We start from the raw sequence: 15,096 nt of genomic DNA, 5'->3' as shown, positions 1-15,096 counted from the left end.
GGTCCCGCCAAGGTGCAGGCTCCGTGTGGTCGAGGTTCAGCGTGTCCCCTCGGGGACCCTGATGCCAGCACCACGCTGCAGAGCAAGGCTCTACGCTACCCCCAGAACTTCCGGTGGATCAGGCCCCGGCCCCCAGTAGTGACGAAGTTTCTGGCTGCCTCCCCCTGTCAACCACCCTCACCCATGTCTCCTGGGATGCTTGCACAGATCAGCCACCTGCCCGAGGACCTTGGCTCTGCTTCTGACACCCCAGCCCAGGCTGAGTCTAGGGAACTGTTCCAGGTCAGACTTGGGGCCTGGGAACCAGGCTCAGAAATCCACCCAAGACTGGGGAAGGGTAGGCCTGTCACCCCTCAGGATAGGCTGGGGGGCCCAGGTTACCCCATCAGCAGGGAGGGACTGCTGGTCCTGGGAGGTGAGTGCAGCCCCGGAGGGCGTGTGTCCCTGAGGCCCGGCCCAACTCCAGGGCCAGAGGAGGGCCCCAGACCCGTGCATGCAGATGGGGGGCTACAAACCACCAGCCCACCCACCCTCCCTAGAAGATTCCATGGGCCCTGCTCCCCAGAGACTGACGGCACTCCACGGTCGGGGGATTTTATTTCTAGAAAAGGTGACAAGCCCTGTCAGCCACAGTGGCAGTGCACAGAGAAGCAGGGTCACAGTGAGGCCCACAGGGTCACACTCCCCCTTGGCACGGAGACCCGGGCGCTGGCCCCCCAAGGGCTGGTGAGGGTGAGGGGCCAGCATGTGGAGAGGCTCAGGCCCACGCGGGCGCCGAGGCAGAAGACAGCCGTGTCCAAACACGGACGCCCTCACGTCCCCTGGGCTGGAAGGTGGGTGCCCAGGGTGCTCTGTCCCGGAGGACAGCCCGGCAGGCAGCAGGGGATGGAGGTGGGGCCTGAGACCCCCGAGCCGGGCTGAGAGGGCTGCGCCCCCCTGCCCACCACCCGCCTGCCCACAGGCTCCAGGCAGCAGCAGCCGGGGCCCCGGGGAGGGAGGCCAGTGGAGGCGGCGGGCGCAGCTTCAGAAGCCCTTCTCGATGCTCAGGGTGCGGCGGGTGACGTGCTCCAGCTGCCCGGACACGTAGTCAGCCATGCTGATGCGGTACTGCGCCAGCATCTTCAGCATGAGCCGCAGGTTCAGCCACCACTGCTCCCGGGGCATGCGGTGCCTGCAGCGGACCGGGGCTCAGGGGCGGGCCACTCCTCGGGCCGCGGCCCCCACCCGGGACTGAACACCCTCCTCTGAACACCTGGACACTGGCCCGGCCACTGCGCTCGAGGACCCGGGGTCCCCGTCCCTCCGGGGCCTGCACCCAGGAGGGGCTCGGCACAGACTCACTGGGGGACGGAGTGGGAGGCATGTGCTCTCAGGCCTGCCCAGTCCGGCTGAGCCCCCACCCTCTGCCCTGTCGGGAGGAGTGGGGACCTGGGGTCAGCCCTGAGTGTGGGGACGGGGGCTGCCCCGTGGGGTCAGGGTTCGAGTGTAGCCACACCGCTCTCCCAGCACGCTGGCCCTGGAAAGCCTAGGCCCAGTCAGGCCCCCTCTCTCTTCGGAGGGACTCACTCAAAGTCAGTCTCCTTCTTGAGCTCAGTGACAGGACTAAAGGCCACCACCTTCTTCCGCAGGCCGATCACGCAGGCCGAGTCGGGGGCGTTGGCGAACACCCGCCCTGAGGACACAGACACGATGAGTGCTGGCAGCCCCACCCCCAGGGCCCCGGCAGAGGGCAGGGTCGGTCCGGTCCACCGCCCTCCCGCCGAGTCCCCTCCCCCACGTACCCTTGCGGTAGACCGCCTGCAGCTTCTCCGACATCCAGAGCATGGCCTTCATCCCCAGCTTGGTACCGTAGTTCCGGTCGAAGGGGGTTGGAGCCCCGCCCTGGAAACAGCGGTGAGGCCTCATCCTGGCCACAGGGAGGAGCAGACCCACCCGAGGCAGGAGCCCCACACCTTGGCCCGCCGTGACCTCAGGTGAGCCCTCCAGGGCACCTCCTGCCACCTCAGCCCCTCCAACCCCGACCTCCGAGTACTTCTGGTCTGTTCCCTTTGCCTGCCCCCCACTCAGCCCTGGCCCCTTTCTCCACCCCAAATCTGGCCCAAAAGCCACCTCCAGAGGCCGAGCAGTGGGCTGTCATCCAGTAGGGTGGCCTCCATGGGCCCCTGTGTCCAGCAGGCAGGTCCCACCACCAGTGAGCAAGGACCCTCCGGGAGAGGGGATCCCTCGGGACACACACAGCCCCACGTCGGGCTGGGAAACCCCACAGCATAGGCTTCCTGCAGGGCCACCAGGAGGCCAAGGAGGGAGGTGGCTTGGTGGGGTGGAGGTGGCCACAGGGGTCCCGGCCCCACCCCTTCCTGGCGGCGAGGCCTCAGTAGGACCGGAGCCTCGTCTCCTCGCCTGCACTGCAGGCTGATGGGCTCTCTGGTCGGGGTGAGATGGAAGCGGCCCCACGAGGATGTGCACCAGGTACAGATGCGGGCCAAGGGCCACCTTCCGGAATCCACGCTCCCCGACCCGTACCTGCTGCAGGTGGCCCAGGACGTTGGTCCTGCAGTCGAAGACGCCCTTGCCCTCGGAGGAGTACAGGTTGTAGAGGAACTCCGTGGTGTAGTGTTCGTGGCATTTCTCATTTCTGGGGAGAGGAACAGCCGCTCAGGTCTCACCCGGACGCTGATGCCCCCGGGCCAGGCCGCCGGCAGGGTCTGCGGGAGGGGGCGGCACCTCGGGAAAGCCGGACCCCACCCTCCCCTTTCCAAGGCCCCCTCCACCTTGTTCTGCCCCTCGGCAGCCTGGCCTGTGGCTTGGTGGTCTGGAAGCCCCCACCCCCCATGGCTTGGGCTTGGGCAGACCCTCCTCCCGCCCCGCCCAGGCTCGCCCGCCCTCACCGCAGCACCAGGCCCCTCTGGATATCTGTCTTCATCTTCTCTGTCAGGTGCTCCACGTTGACCTGCAGGGGCAAGGGAACGAGGGTGAGCCGGAGTGGGGGCAGCAGCCAGCACTGCACTCACCCGCAGCCTGCAGGCTCTCTGGGAAGGAATATTCCAGACTAACTGACAAACAGGGCCAACGTGACCCGGGGTGATCGGGGAGGCGCAGGCCTGTGGCTGGTGGGAGGCGCTGGGAGATGGGGGCTGGACCGTGAGGCCGGGTGGGCTGGGGCCGGGAGGCCATGGAAGCCACAGCGTGGACACAGGGCGGGGGCACTGCACGAGGGTGAGGGGCTGCAGGGGTCACGAGCCGCCAGCCTGCTGGGCCGTGGGTCCTTGGCCTGGGCCCCGGGCCCTCTCGTGTGTCTCAGGAGGCGACCCACTCAGCCCCGCTGGGGTGGTCTGCAGTCGGAGAAGGGCTGGGGGCTCACCTTTAAGTCTTGGATGTTGAAAGGGTCCTCAAAGACGTAGGCGGCGTCAGCCCCCACGGCGATGCCGGTCACGGTGGCCAGGTAGCCACAGTAGCCCCCCATGGTCTCCACGATGAACACCCGGCGCTTGGTCCCTGAGGCCGACTGCTTGATGCGGTCACAGCTCTGGGGGGCCAGGGGAGGTCAGGGCCCTTCCCGGTAGGGCATGGGGAGCCACAACGCTGCAGGGACCCAGGTCCCTCTCCAAAGCTGACTGAGGATCGGGAGGAGCCGAGACAGCCTCGCCCCACGTGCCCAGGGCGCTGGCAGCCCTGACCACGTGCTCTCCACAGGGCCACAGAATCAGGGCCACTCAACTGAGGTGGTTCTGCCCCCAGGGACAATGGGGGTGTCACTAGCATCCAGCAGGTGGAGGCCGGGACACTGCTGGGGGAGTCTCCCTGACGTTAGCCAGAGAAACACTGGGTTTTAATGTCCTCATCCGTAAACAGGGGACGACTCTCCTGCCACTGCAGGGTCACTGTGAACAAGGGACCAGACGACACATGAAGCAACCTGCCCTGAGGATGCTAATGACAACGTGACACATCATGATAATCCTAACTCGGAATGGCTCAGAGTTTGAGAAGGAAATTATAACGTTAAACAAACAATTGAGAAAAGGGAAATAAAATGAGGTAAGCAAGTTATTGGGGTCTGAACCAGGAGGTCAAACCCCGGATAAGAGACAGAGAGCAAAGTGGAGGAACAGCTGCAACATTGGCCAAAGGGTCAGTGTCCTACATATGTAAAGAGCACTTACAAATAAAAAAGAAAACTCGCCAAGAGAAAAACGAGCAAATGATGGAAAAAGACAATTTCCCAAAAAACCCTACAGATGGGCAATGAATGTATAGAAAAATGTTCGACTTCAACAGAAATCAGAGCTGCAAGTTAAAACAGAATACTGTCTTCCCCCATCACAGATGCAAAGAAAACAGGACCACATTTGGCGCTGGCCAAGGGCAGAGGCACAGAAGGTTCAGAGGAGCCGTGGGCGACCCACAGCCGGTGTAGATGGGGGAGGGGGAGAATTCAAAGAAAACCCCACGAGATCATGGGATCTCTGGGTTGGGAGATCAAGGGGCTCTCCTTCAGTCTCTTGTTTGTTCCATTCGTATTTCCTCCTTTCTCTAATAACACACAGAAGCTGCTTGGGGTCAACCCACCCCCCTTCCAGCTTCAGAGCTCCCCCAACCCAGACGCATGGAGGTGCTGAACCCCCAGGGAAGCTGGGCTCATGTGGGGCCACAGATGGGGGGTGGGAAGGAGCCAGAGGGTGCAGAGAGCAGTGAGGAGGCCCCCAGGAGGCCCTGGTGGGGCCAGCCCTGCTCAGACCCCTCCACAGATGGGGCTACCCCGTCCCAGGAAGCCTGTGCCAAGGTGGATGGCTCAGATGACTGGAAGGTTCTCTGGAGCATCCACCCTCCCACGTCCCAGCTGGTGGCCTCAGTCCCCCCCCATCCACATGTGGCTGCTCACTGGATAGAACCGTGGCCTGATGTCCACACCAGTACGTTAGCACAAGTCAGTCAGCCCCAGCCCTGACGGCTGCCCTCCTTGTGCCCAGGTGACCCCAGAGCCACACTTCTGCCTGCCGTCCAGGAAGCCCCAGGAAGCAGCAAGGTTCTGTCCACTCCCCACAAGGCAGCGGCCTCGGTGTGGGCCCCAAGCCTCGTCTCACCCTCGGCAACCCTCAGCACCGTGCTCTTTCCTCCCACAGCCCCGCCTCCTGGGGGCCAGCCACCCCATCCCCGCCCAAGTCCAGCCTGAGTGGGGCTGCAGGGCCCTGGCGCCCTACCTCCATGGCGGCGTTGACGGCAGTGTCGGAGCCCAGGCTGAAGTCAGTGCCCGGTACGTTGTTGCTGATGGTGGCTGGGATGACGCACATGACGATGCAGAGCTCCTCGTAGCGCCCTCGGGCCTCCACCAGCTGCAGCACCCCCTCATAAGCCTGTGGGTGGGTGGGATCAGGAGAGGCTGGGCGAAGGAGAGGAGGCAGGAGGAGGGGAAGGCACCCTCGGCCTGCTCCCCAGCCACCCGCTGTGTGCCTGGGGCTGGGCATCGGGATCCACCTGCCCCCACCCCCAGGGCCACAACCTAGCAGGCCCCACCCAGGAGCTCTGTAGTCCCCTTCACCAGGGAAGCTGGACTCCAATGAGGACAGGAAGGAGGCCCACCCACCCTGCCTGGACCCGGATCCACTCCATATGATCTGCAAGGGGCTCGGGAAGGGGCAAGAGTGGATATTTGTCATTTACGAAGGCTGGCCATGTACACCAACGGTGCCAGACCTCTGCCCGAGAGCTGCACTGTGGACCGCCACCCCACAGGCAGGGGACTGAGGCCACTGGACCTCCTACCCAAGGCTGCCCTGCCCCCCCGGCACCTGGGACATGAGCCAGCCCAGTGGTGAGTCTCAGAGCTGCCCCACCTCTGCCACCCCTCCCTCCCCCTCCTCCATCCCTCCCCCCTCCTCCTCCTCCCTTCCTTTGTCCTCTATCCCTCCCCCCTCCTCCTCCCTCCCTCCTCTTCCTCCATCCCTACCCCCTCCTCCTCCATCCCTCCCCCCTCCTCCATCCCTCCCCCTCCTCCTCCTCCCTTCCTTTCTCCTCTATCCCTTCCCCTCTCCTCCTCCCTCCCTCCTCTTCCTCCATCCCTACCCCCTTCTCCTCCATCCCTCCCCCCTCCTCCATCCCTCCTTCTCCTCCTCTTCCTCCTCCCCCCCAGCACCAACAGCACCCAGGTTGCCAGCATTCCTCTGAACTCTGAAGCCCCAGGAGAAAGTAAAAACCCTCCCAAAGCCAGCACCACACTTACCCTCGGGGCTCCATCATGCCAGCTGGCCCGCTAGACCTTCGTTGCACATGGGGTTTCCAGAAGGACCCCAGACAGAGAACAGATGCTCTTGGACCTCCTCCCCATGCCCCCACCCCACTTGGTCCCCCGGGCGGCCCCTGACCTCGAAGCCGCCGATGACCAGCAGGGCCTGAATGTTGTAGTTGCGGACGTTTTCCACGATTTTCTCCATGTAGCTCTTGGGCAGCGTCCTGCGGCGGGAGATAAAGCAGATGAACACATCACGTCCGCACAGAACGCCAGGCTGGGAGGACGCACATCCACACTGCAGCTGACCGCGGGGGAGACAAGGCCCTGGGATGTGGTGGCACAATTCCCGTCTAGAGGCGGAAGCAGAGCACTGGCCACTCACCGCCTGCCGGCCTGCCTGTGAGCTCCACTTCCTGCGCGAGGGCGTGCTTTCCGCAGGCCTGGGGCCGCTGGGCAGCCTCCCTCCACACAGGGGCCTCGGCTGAGCTCTCGCCTCCCCTGGCAGGAGAGTCTGCAGCCTGCCCCAGGCAGGTCACCAGCCAGAAGGGGGACCTAGCCCAGGCCCATGGGGCTGGTCTCCCCTGCAGCCTGCACTCTGAATCTCCCACCCCAGCTGCCCACGGTGGCCAGGAGGCCTGGGCCAGCGGCCAGCCGCTCACCTCTTAGTCCCCAGCATGGAGCCACCACGCCCCAGCCAGCCAGCCACGTCATGCCAGCCCACTTCTTGCACCTGCAGGAGGGAGACACAGCTTCAGGGGGCAAGCCGGAGGTGCTCGCCCGTTCCTCCTCAGGTGACAGACCTGTGCTCAGGGAGAGCACGTCCTCAAGGGAGGCAGGGGCTGTGCCAGGCGCTGACAGTCACACTGCAGGTCAGAGTGGGGTTTGGGGGTCTGGCTGGGCATGGCTAACATGGCCCCGGCTGCTCCCCCTCCACCCAGGGAGCTAACCCCTCTCCTTAGGCCCCTAATCTACTTTCACACGCCATTCCCTGCCATTCCCTGTGTCCCAAGGTCCTGGTTTGTTTGTGAGCAAGCGAGGGGTGGATCATAAACCAACAGGAGACAGACACGCCCCGGCCCAGCCTCTGTCACAGCCGCACCTACCTGACCCTTGGCCAGGCCCTCAAAACCGTCATGCACAACGTACACCGTGTGGCCCTGGGAAATGCCGCAGCGCACCGCCGAGCGCACAGCCGCGTTCATGCCGGCCGCCGGGGCCCCCACGTTCAGGATGGCCAGGGAGAAGTTGGTCTTCAGCGAGGGGAGGAGAGAGGAGTCACCACCGGGCAGGGAGACCCAGCTGACCTGGACAGAGGTCAGCCAGAGCAGCTTCCGGAAAGAGGGCCCAGGTTCTCGTGCCAGCCTGGACACCGTCCAGCGAGTGGACTCCCCTGGGAGTGACAGATATCTGTCCTACTGACCCCACCAGTTTCTGGCAGAGACCCAGTGAGCTGTGGTGCACGCCCGGCTTGTAAACCACCGCAAAGTCCTTGGCCAAAGGCAGCAGCACCACCTCATTCGCTCTCGGCCAAGCACAGCTCGTGCAGTGGCAGCGCAGGCTCGGGCCAGAGTCAGCGCCTGCCTGGAGCCTTCAGCAATCACCCCACTCTCGGGGTCAGGGCAGCCAGCGCCCCAAAGTCATCGGTGAGCGGCACGGATGCGCAGAGAGAGAAAGGGACCACCGCCGTCATTCTAAGTGTTCTAGCAGCCAAGAAGCAGGTGACACTAACCTTAACACTAGGATTGATTTTACCTGATTTAACCAAATTATGACCTCAACCTGGAATCAATGTAAGAAACTACTAGCGGGCTATTCCACGTCCGTCTTCCACACCGCGGCCTTGGAACGCTGCCTGTATTTGGCATGTACGGCACCTCACCACGGGCAGGCACATTCCAAGCACAATGTGGCCATGTGTGGCCAGTGGCTCTGCCAGGCAGCGTGGCTCACGTGGGTCCTGGTCACACCAGCCCTGCCGCCCCAGAGGCCGTCACGTCCCAGCCGGTGTGGGGGAGACGTGGAGACCACTCTGCTGTGCTGGGGGGAGGTGGGGCTGCCCCTCCCTGACTAGCTTCTGGGGTCAGTGGGGGGCCAGGACCCCACTGTCCACAACTGTCTTGATGGGACCCTGTCCTTGCCCCGGGAGATTTCAGAAACGAGTCCTGCTATCATCCTTTTCTGAAGAGAGCCCATTTCCTGAGGTTTTTAGCTATTTTGGAACGTTTCATAAACGTTGGCTCCCTCCTCTCCTGAGTTAAATCGATGGGCCTGACTTAATTCCCTTCGGCTTTGATGAGCGGCTGCCAGTGTAATCTCCAGGCCGGACACAGGCTGCCTGGGACCTGCTGGGCAGGCCGAGGCCGAGCCTGACCTCTCAGCTCACAGCTCAGACCCCAGACAGGAGGGAGGGTTCTTGCCCAGCCGGGCCGCTGGGAGCTCCTGCCTCCCGGGCGGGGGCAGCAGGCCGACCCCACAGGCGACCCCGGCAGCAGGGGCGGGGCGAGGAGGCTGCGGAGACAACGGCCATGGGCTCTGCCGCCTGCACCACCTCACCTTCTCTTTGGAGACCTTCTGGTGTGCAAGCAGCTTGTAAATGTTCCAGTTGTTCTCAAAGCTCCTGGAACGGAAGCCGGTCATGCATCACACAGCCCTGCAGCCTGCCCACGGTCACAGCCACACAACTCGGCACAGCACGTGGCCCACGGCTCAGCCACGAAGGAGCTGGACGCAGCGCTGCCCTCCTTCCTTCCTGTCGCCACAAGCCCTGGCTGGGCGCCATCACTGGGCCGTGGAAGACCCCACAGGACATGCAATCCCAACATCCCTCTCAGCAAAGCGAGTGCCCCGCATCCAGCCTGCGCGGTTGGGGAGCGGGTGGGGAGCACAGCCACGGAAACATGGAGACCAGGTCTGCGGATCCAGTCCACCTGGCCCCCCGGCTTGCCTCATTGCTTCTCCTGTGGACACCCCCTGCCCCGAGGTGCCTGCCCCGTCCCCACCCGTGCCGTGCCCCTCCCCTCTGCCCTGCAGGTCCCGCCTCGCGTGGCGGCTCCATGTCCACCCCCCAGCCTGCCTGCTTCCCGGCCCCAGGACCATTAAGACCCCTTCCTCCTGCTCTACTTCACAGGGCTCGACCGCACACACGCAGAAGAGGGGTCTCAAGAGACTATGTGGGGCGCCGTCTGCAGGTGTGCACGGCCTGCGTGTCAGGGGCACGGCCGTGTGCGAGCCACATGGGAGTCTGCCAGTGGCCCCGCTGAGCAGACGGCACCCTGATGCCACCCTGCAAGGCCCTCACCTGCCACGGAGCTGGATGGCCTCGTCGAACCTCTTCTCGTCCATGGCCTTCTGCACCTCTTTCGTCTTAAAGAAAACGGAGAGCACAGACTGGGGGAGGAGGCCTGGCGCACACACTCACCACTGACAACTCGGGGGGCCTGTCCCAGACCCCCCGGGGCAATAGCCACTGCCAGCAATTGGGAGTGCTGGCTGAGGCCAAGCGGGCCCCACTTGGCCCGGCCACCAGGTCCTCCCCAGGCCTCGCTCCTCCTCAGCCCCTGGGGGCCCAGCCAGGACCTTGGGAATGGAGGGTGAAGCCAGTCTGGCCCCCACACCCACAGCCAACGCCCAGCCTGCCCCGCAGCAGGGCCCAGCGGGAGTCACGGCGGGAGTCACGGCGGGAGTCACGGCAGGAGTCACGGCGGGAGGCCCTCCCAAGAGGAGGCTCAGGGAGGCCCAATCTCCTGCTCCCACCCACCCTCTCCCAGCAGCCCGCTCTGCCCCCAGTGGAGGGCCCCCACTCCTGCAGAGCCAGGGCCCGCGTCCCCACACCCAGCCTCTCAGCCTCTCTGCCCTCACCTCCACTCGCCTTTCTGGTGGTCCCTGTTCCAGCCGCACTGAATGTGCCCCCACGCTCTCCCTGAGTTGACCGAGTGAATCTGGCCACCTGCTCCTCTTCCACCCTCCCAGCCCCACCCACCCAGTTTGCAAGGTCCGTCCAAGGCCACTGGCTCCAGGCAGCTAAGTGACCTCAGCACCCCCAGCTCCCTGAAGCTCCCACCCTCTCCTGGGGCTGGTCCCCCCCTGGGGACGTGCTCACACCTCCCTCCTGTAGCTGGAGGACTACAGGTCTCGGACACTCCAGGGCCTGCTGAGGGCGCAGCAACGCACCCAGACAGCCACAACAGGAGACGTGTGTGCTGCCTACTCCACGTAACACGCATGGGAAGCAGAGGACACCGGGGAGAGGGGCCTGCTGGGGCCCTGAGAGGGCCTGGGACGACAGGGGGATCTGGCGGGAAGGGTGCACCTCCCTCAGAGGCAGGGTCGGAACTCACCACCTGCACACACTCCATGAGGGGCAGCCGCACCGACTGGTTCCCTGAGAGGCTGACCACGCAGGCCGGCGTGTCGGGCGTGGCCTCCAGCAGTGCCATCACCGCCTCCATGCCCATCTTGCTGCTCTGAGTGGGGAGAGGGGCGGGATGGGGCTCAGGCAGGTGCACACCACCCCTCAACCACGTGCACACACACATACACACTCACACACACTTGCTCGCTCAGCCCTTCTCTGCTCTGGGGGCCATGCTGAGCCAGCCTCCACACCATGCACAAACATTAATAGAAAATTCTAGAATAAGTGGCACCAGAAACAGTGACTTAATATGACCACCATTCAGAACAGCCCTTCCAGGCACCATTTCACGGGGTCTCAGACAGCGCTGCCAGGAAGGCGTGGTCCCCACGCTGCCGGGTGGCAGTGGCGCCACGTGCCCTTGGTCACTCAGCCTGACGGGCAGGGCGAGGGCTGGAACTGGGTTTCCAGGGTTCTTTCCACTACAACAACATCTCTCGCTTGGAGCTCCTTAATTCACGGTTTTCCTAGTATGTGTGCAAAGGATGAACGTGGGCTGGTGGGCTGGGCCAGCTAAAACATTTAGGGACTGCCCTCCTTGGGGACAAATCACAAATGGGGTCCTGGCACAGCCAGTGGGAACAGACAGGTGTGAAAGAAAGCAAGGCCCGTGGTCACGGTGGTCTGCTCCATGAGATGCAGCGGGCGGGGCCCCTGCCTCCTGCTGCCCCCGCAGACCGTGCTCCTGTGGCTCCGAGGGTTTCTGCACGATCTTGTGAGTGAGGCACCGACTGCTCAGGTTTGTGTCAGGGACAGCCTTGGAAGAAAGTTTCTGTCCCCTGAGGAGCACCATGCTGAGGGCTCATTAGGGACGATTCAGGTTCCCTAAGCTCAGGCTCCTCTCCTGTAACACAACCCGCCGTGTGTCACCCTGTGGGAAGTGGGCTCAGGGACCAGCACAAAATGCTGCTGCTCTGGCTGTGAGTAATAAACTGTCCTTTGTCTCCGACCCAGGCATCTCATGTCTTCTACCAGTACCCACGAATCCGGTAGGCCAGCCTGTTCTCCTGCAAGTAGGGGAGACCCCAGACCCAGCCACATCTCTGCCCCCTAGACTCAGTGGAGGGCCCGTGCTTGGCCCCGATGTCCCAGGCCCCTCAGGAGGCTCCCGAGTGCACCCCTGAGGCCTCATGTAGGGTGCAGAGGGTGCCCGGCCAGGTTGGCAGACCTCTCTGAGGTCAGTGTCCCCTGCTCTGTGACAGGACTGGGGAGATCACGCATGGAGATGTCCCAGGAAAGGCTCAGGGCAGCACAGCAGCTGCAGCTCCCTAAAGGCTGGAGCTAGTCATCCAGCCTCACACCAGCACAGTGGCCAGGGCACAGCTGTGGCCTTCAGTCTCCGGCCCCCACCGCCCAGGGTGACCGGCCTTCGCATGCTCGCACTTGACCACCCATGGGGTCTTCCCTGGCCCCCAGACCCTGTCTCCACTTGGCTGCAACACTATTCCCACTTTGCAGAGGACCAGGTGGGACCCAGCAGTAAGCAGGACGATGACAGCACACTCAGGCCAGAATCCAGCACTCCCCTCCGCAGCGCCTGGCCTCCCCCAGGCCATAGAGCTGCGGTGCTGGGCCGTGGGCCAGACTCAGAGCAACCAGACAACGGACCGAGGGGGCCGAGCCATAGGCCCTGCCCTCTGCTCACCCCACCCTCCTTTCCTAGGGACCTCCCAAAAGCCATCGCCAGGAGGGTCAGGAGCCTAGGCTGCCGACACGTGGGGCAGGGGCGGGGGGCTCCCCAGGAGGCAGGGGCATGGCTGGGCCCTCCGTCTGTCCCCAGGTCTGAGTTTCCCACCCCTACAGAAACGAGGGGCCACACCTCCACCCACGAGCACTGGCAATGGTGAGAAAATGCTCACGCTCACCCACACATGCACACCCAGGACCAGAGTGACACCCCACCTACCAGGATGCGGTCGAACGCCGAGGGGGTCCCTCCCCTCTGCACATGGCCCAGCACGGTCACACGCGTGTCGAAGCCCAGCCTCTGGACCACCAGCTGCTCATCAGGACAGAGAGACGGGGGGTCCTTGGGCTCGATGCCCACTCCCACTGCCCCACCACCCCATGGCCCCCAACTCTGGTCCTCATCCCTCACCCCTGCCTCAGGGATGCCATGGATGTCAGCCCCTCGGTGTCGCACAGAGCCAGCCCAGGGTTCATGCCCACAGCTGTGAGTGTGGGGAGTGTGTCTGTGTGAGTGTGTGGATGTGCGTTTCTGTGGGAGGGGAGGTGTTTCCATGGACTGTGGGTGTATTTCTGAGTGAGTGTGTGAATGTGTGTTTCCGTGTGTGGGTGTGTGCCCCTGTATAAGTGTGTGGATGTGTGTTCCCCCATGTGTGAGTGAGGGGCTGTCTCCAGGCCTGCGGCCCTGGCTGCGGGAGCTCCTCATGGTCTCCAGCCCCCTTGCGTTTGAGCCCACCGAGTAGTGTCCCCTGGGCCAGGTGGGCCGGCTCCTGGCAGCGCCTGGCTGGGGACGCAATGACAGGGTGGGAGGCCAAAGAGAGCGGCACAGAGGCTGGAGGGCTGTGCCCTGCTGGAGGGTGGGCGAGGGCCCTGGCGCAGAATGCACAGGTGGGTGCAGGTCGCAGGGAGGACTCCCCACAGTCCCAGTTCCTCGGCTGTGAATAGGGCACGGGGTGGGCGGTGGGCATCCCTCTCACTGAGGAGCCAGCAGGGGCTGGGTCCTGACATTGGGACAGTGTCGGGGGACTGGACCAGCCTTCTAGGATGGGGGCAGGCCTGGCCCTTCAGGGAACGTATTCTGAATGAAGACTGAACCCCAGACGGTGGGGGGGCTCCCAACAGGTGGGGGGCACACAGCCTCTGGGGCAGGGCTTCTCCAGAGCCCCTGGGCATGACCCCCACATCTAGCCATCACTGAAGATAAGGAAGCACGCTCCAGGAGCCTCTTCCCCCAGGGAGCAGGGGGTAGGGCCCCAGCAAGAACATTTGAGAACTGGAGATAAAGGGGTCCCGCCCCCGAGGCCCCGCCCATCCACACTCACGTCCTTCACATAGCGGGAGGAGATGGGCTTCCCGTTGCGGTCGATGGCGCCCTCCGCAATGATGATGATGTTCAGTCGGGACCCTCGGCTCCGAGTCTGGATCAGAGACACCCCAGGGCTCAGCCGCCAGCCTGGAGACACCTGCCCCGCACCTGGGCTCCACACCATGGGGCCCACAATCCACACGAGGCGCAGGCGGTGGACTGAGGTGGGTCGACCAGGACTCCGCTGCCCCTCCCAGGGATGGGGAGGGGAGGGGGGCTGGGGGAGGGCTCTTGGCCTGCAGCCTGGGAAGTGGGGGCAGTGGGGGAGGAAGGGGCCCTGGGGCCAGGGACCAGGCAGTGGTACAGGTGGGATGTGAGTGCGGATGCTCCCGGGGAAAGCAGTCCAGGCAGGGAGACAGTGGCTCTGCAGCCTCCCCAGGACTCAGAGGCTGGGACCTGGGATGGAGGGGCAGAGGGACGCCCCCCCAAAAGGTCCTGCAGTCACAGAGCCAATCCTGCCAGCGACTACCTGGGACACTAAGGTCCCCTCTGAGCCTCTGTTTTCTCATCCTTAAAGTGGGGTGACCTCACAGTGCTGGCCACCACCCAGGTCTTCCCAGACACACTGCGCCCCTGGATGACTCCCCTCTCCTCCCCAGGCTGTGGAAGGAGCAAAGGTGGCATCCAGCGACCCAGGACGCCCTGCACCAGCCCTTGACGGGACTCATCACTGCAAATGCAGAGCTTTCTGGGGAAAGCACTTGTCACTCATTTATTTCTTCAGCAAACATTTGTGGGATTCACTCCAAGCCACAAGCCCATGTTTGCCCCACAGCACCCAAAAAGCCTCAGAGAGGAGGACAAAGCCAGAGCAGCTCCTGCGAGGCCCGGGTGCAGTGGGACAGGGAACCGGGAGTGGAGGGCTGCCTGGAGGAGGTGACGCTGGTGCAGGTGAGGTGAGACAGCCAGAGATGGGGCTGCAGGTGGAGCAGAAGAGACCATACCTCCCTCACCTCCTTCACTGCAGCCTGGGGGGTGGGCAGGGTGGAGGGTAACACCTGCACCTCACAGGTGTGGGAACTAAGGCTCAGGGAAGCCCAGGGAGGGCCTGAGGGCCTTACACAGAGCAGAAGAGAACCAGGGTGCACCGACCCTGAGTCCAGGCCACTTCCAGGAAGGCCCAGCCCCGAGTTCTCAGGGAGTAAGCCAGAGTCAAGGTCAGCCAGGGCCCATGACTACCGGAGCCCAGCGCCAGTCAGGCCCCCGGCCCCCAGGGTGCAAGGACTCCATCCGAGGAGAGAACATGGGCCTCTGGCCAGCCTCACCCACCTTTGGGCTCCTCTAGACCCTGCCCTTGGCTCCACTGGGGAAGGTTCCAGAGGCCAGTCATGACCCTCAGCCCCTCCCACCTCCCTGGGCAGGGATGCAAAGCCACGGGGATGGGAGTGATGCCACCAGCAG

General features: G+C 64.0%; 1 protein-coding gene across 2 annotated transcripts in view; it reads right to left on the bottom strand.

Annotated features, from left to right (window-relative positions):
• Positions 1-580: 580 nt before the first annotated feature.
• PFKL (phosphofructokinase, liver type) overlaps positions 581-15,096 on the bottom strand; it is a 28,313-nt gene continuing 13,797 nt past the window's right edge. For both annotated transcript variants that reach the window (XM_058523216.1, XM_058523217.1), the window contains 15 exons: positions 13,652-13,747; positions 12,550-12,642; positions 10,567-10,692; positions 9,528-9,592; positions 8,783-8,846; positions 7,333-7,479; positions 6,889-6,959; positions 6,363-6,450; positions 5,202-5,354; positions 3,362-3,526; positions 2,889-2,950; positions 2,524-2,635; positions 1,782-1,881; positions 1,567-1,672; positions 581-1,171 (listed from right to left, as the gene is read on the bottom strand). In XM_058523216.1, coding sequence (XP_058379199.1) covers positions 1,024-1,171; positions 1,567-1,672; positions 1,782-1,881; positions 2,524-2,635; positions 2,889-2,950; positions 3,362-3,526; positions 5,202-5,354; positions 6,363-6,450; positions 6,889-6,959; positions 7,333-7,479; positions 8,783-8,846; positions 9,528-9,592; positions 10,567-10,692; positions 12,550-12,642; positions 13,652-13,747 — 1,596 coding nt within the window. In that variant the 3' untranslated portion in view covers positions 581-1,023. The remainder of the gene's footprint in view (positions 1,172-1,566; positions 1,673-1,781; positions 1,882-2,523; positions 2,636-2,888; positions 2,951-3,361; positions 3,527-5,201; positions 5,355-6,362; positions 6,451-6,888; positions 6,960-7,332; positions 7,480-8,782; positions 8,847-9,527; positions 9,593-10,566; positions 10,693-12,549; positions 12,643-13,651; positions 13,748-15,096) is intronic.

This window comes from Diceros bicornis, chromosome 27 (assembly GCF_020826845.1).
Source record: "Diceros bicornis minor isolate mBicDic1 chromosome 27, mDicBic1.mat.cur, whole genome shotgun sequence".
NCBI classification, from domain to species: domain Eukaryota; kingdom Metazoa; phylum Chordata; class Mammalia; order Perissodactyla; family Rhinocerotidae; genus Diceros; species Diceros bicornis.
Note: the sequence above shows the minus strand (reverse complement) of the source record. Positions and strands in the feature narration are given on the sequence as shown.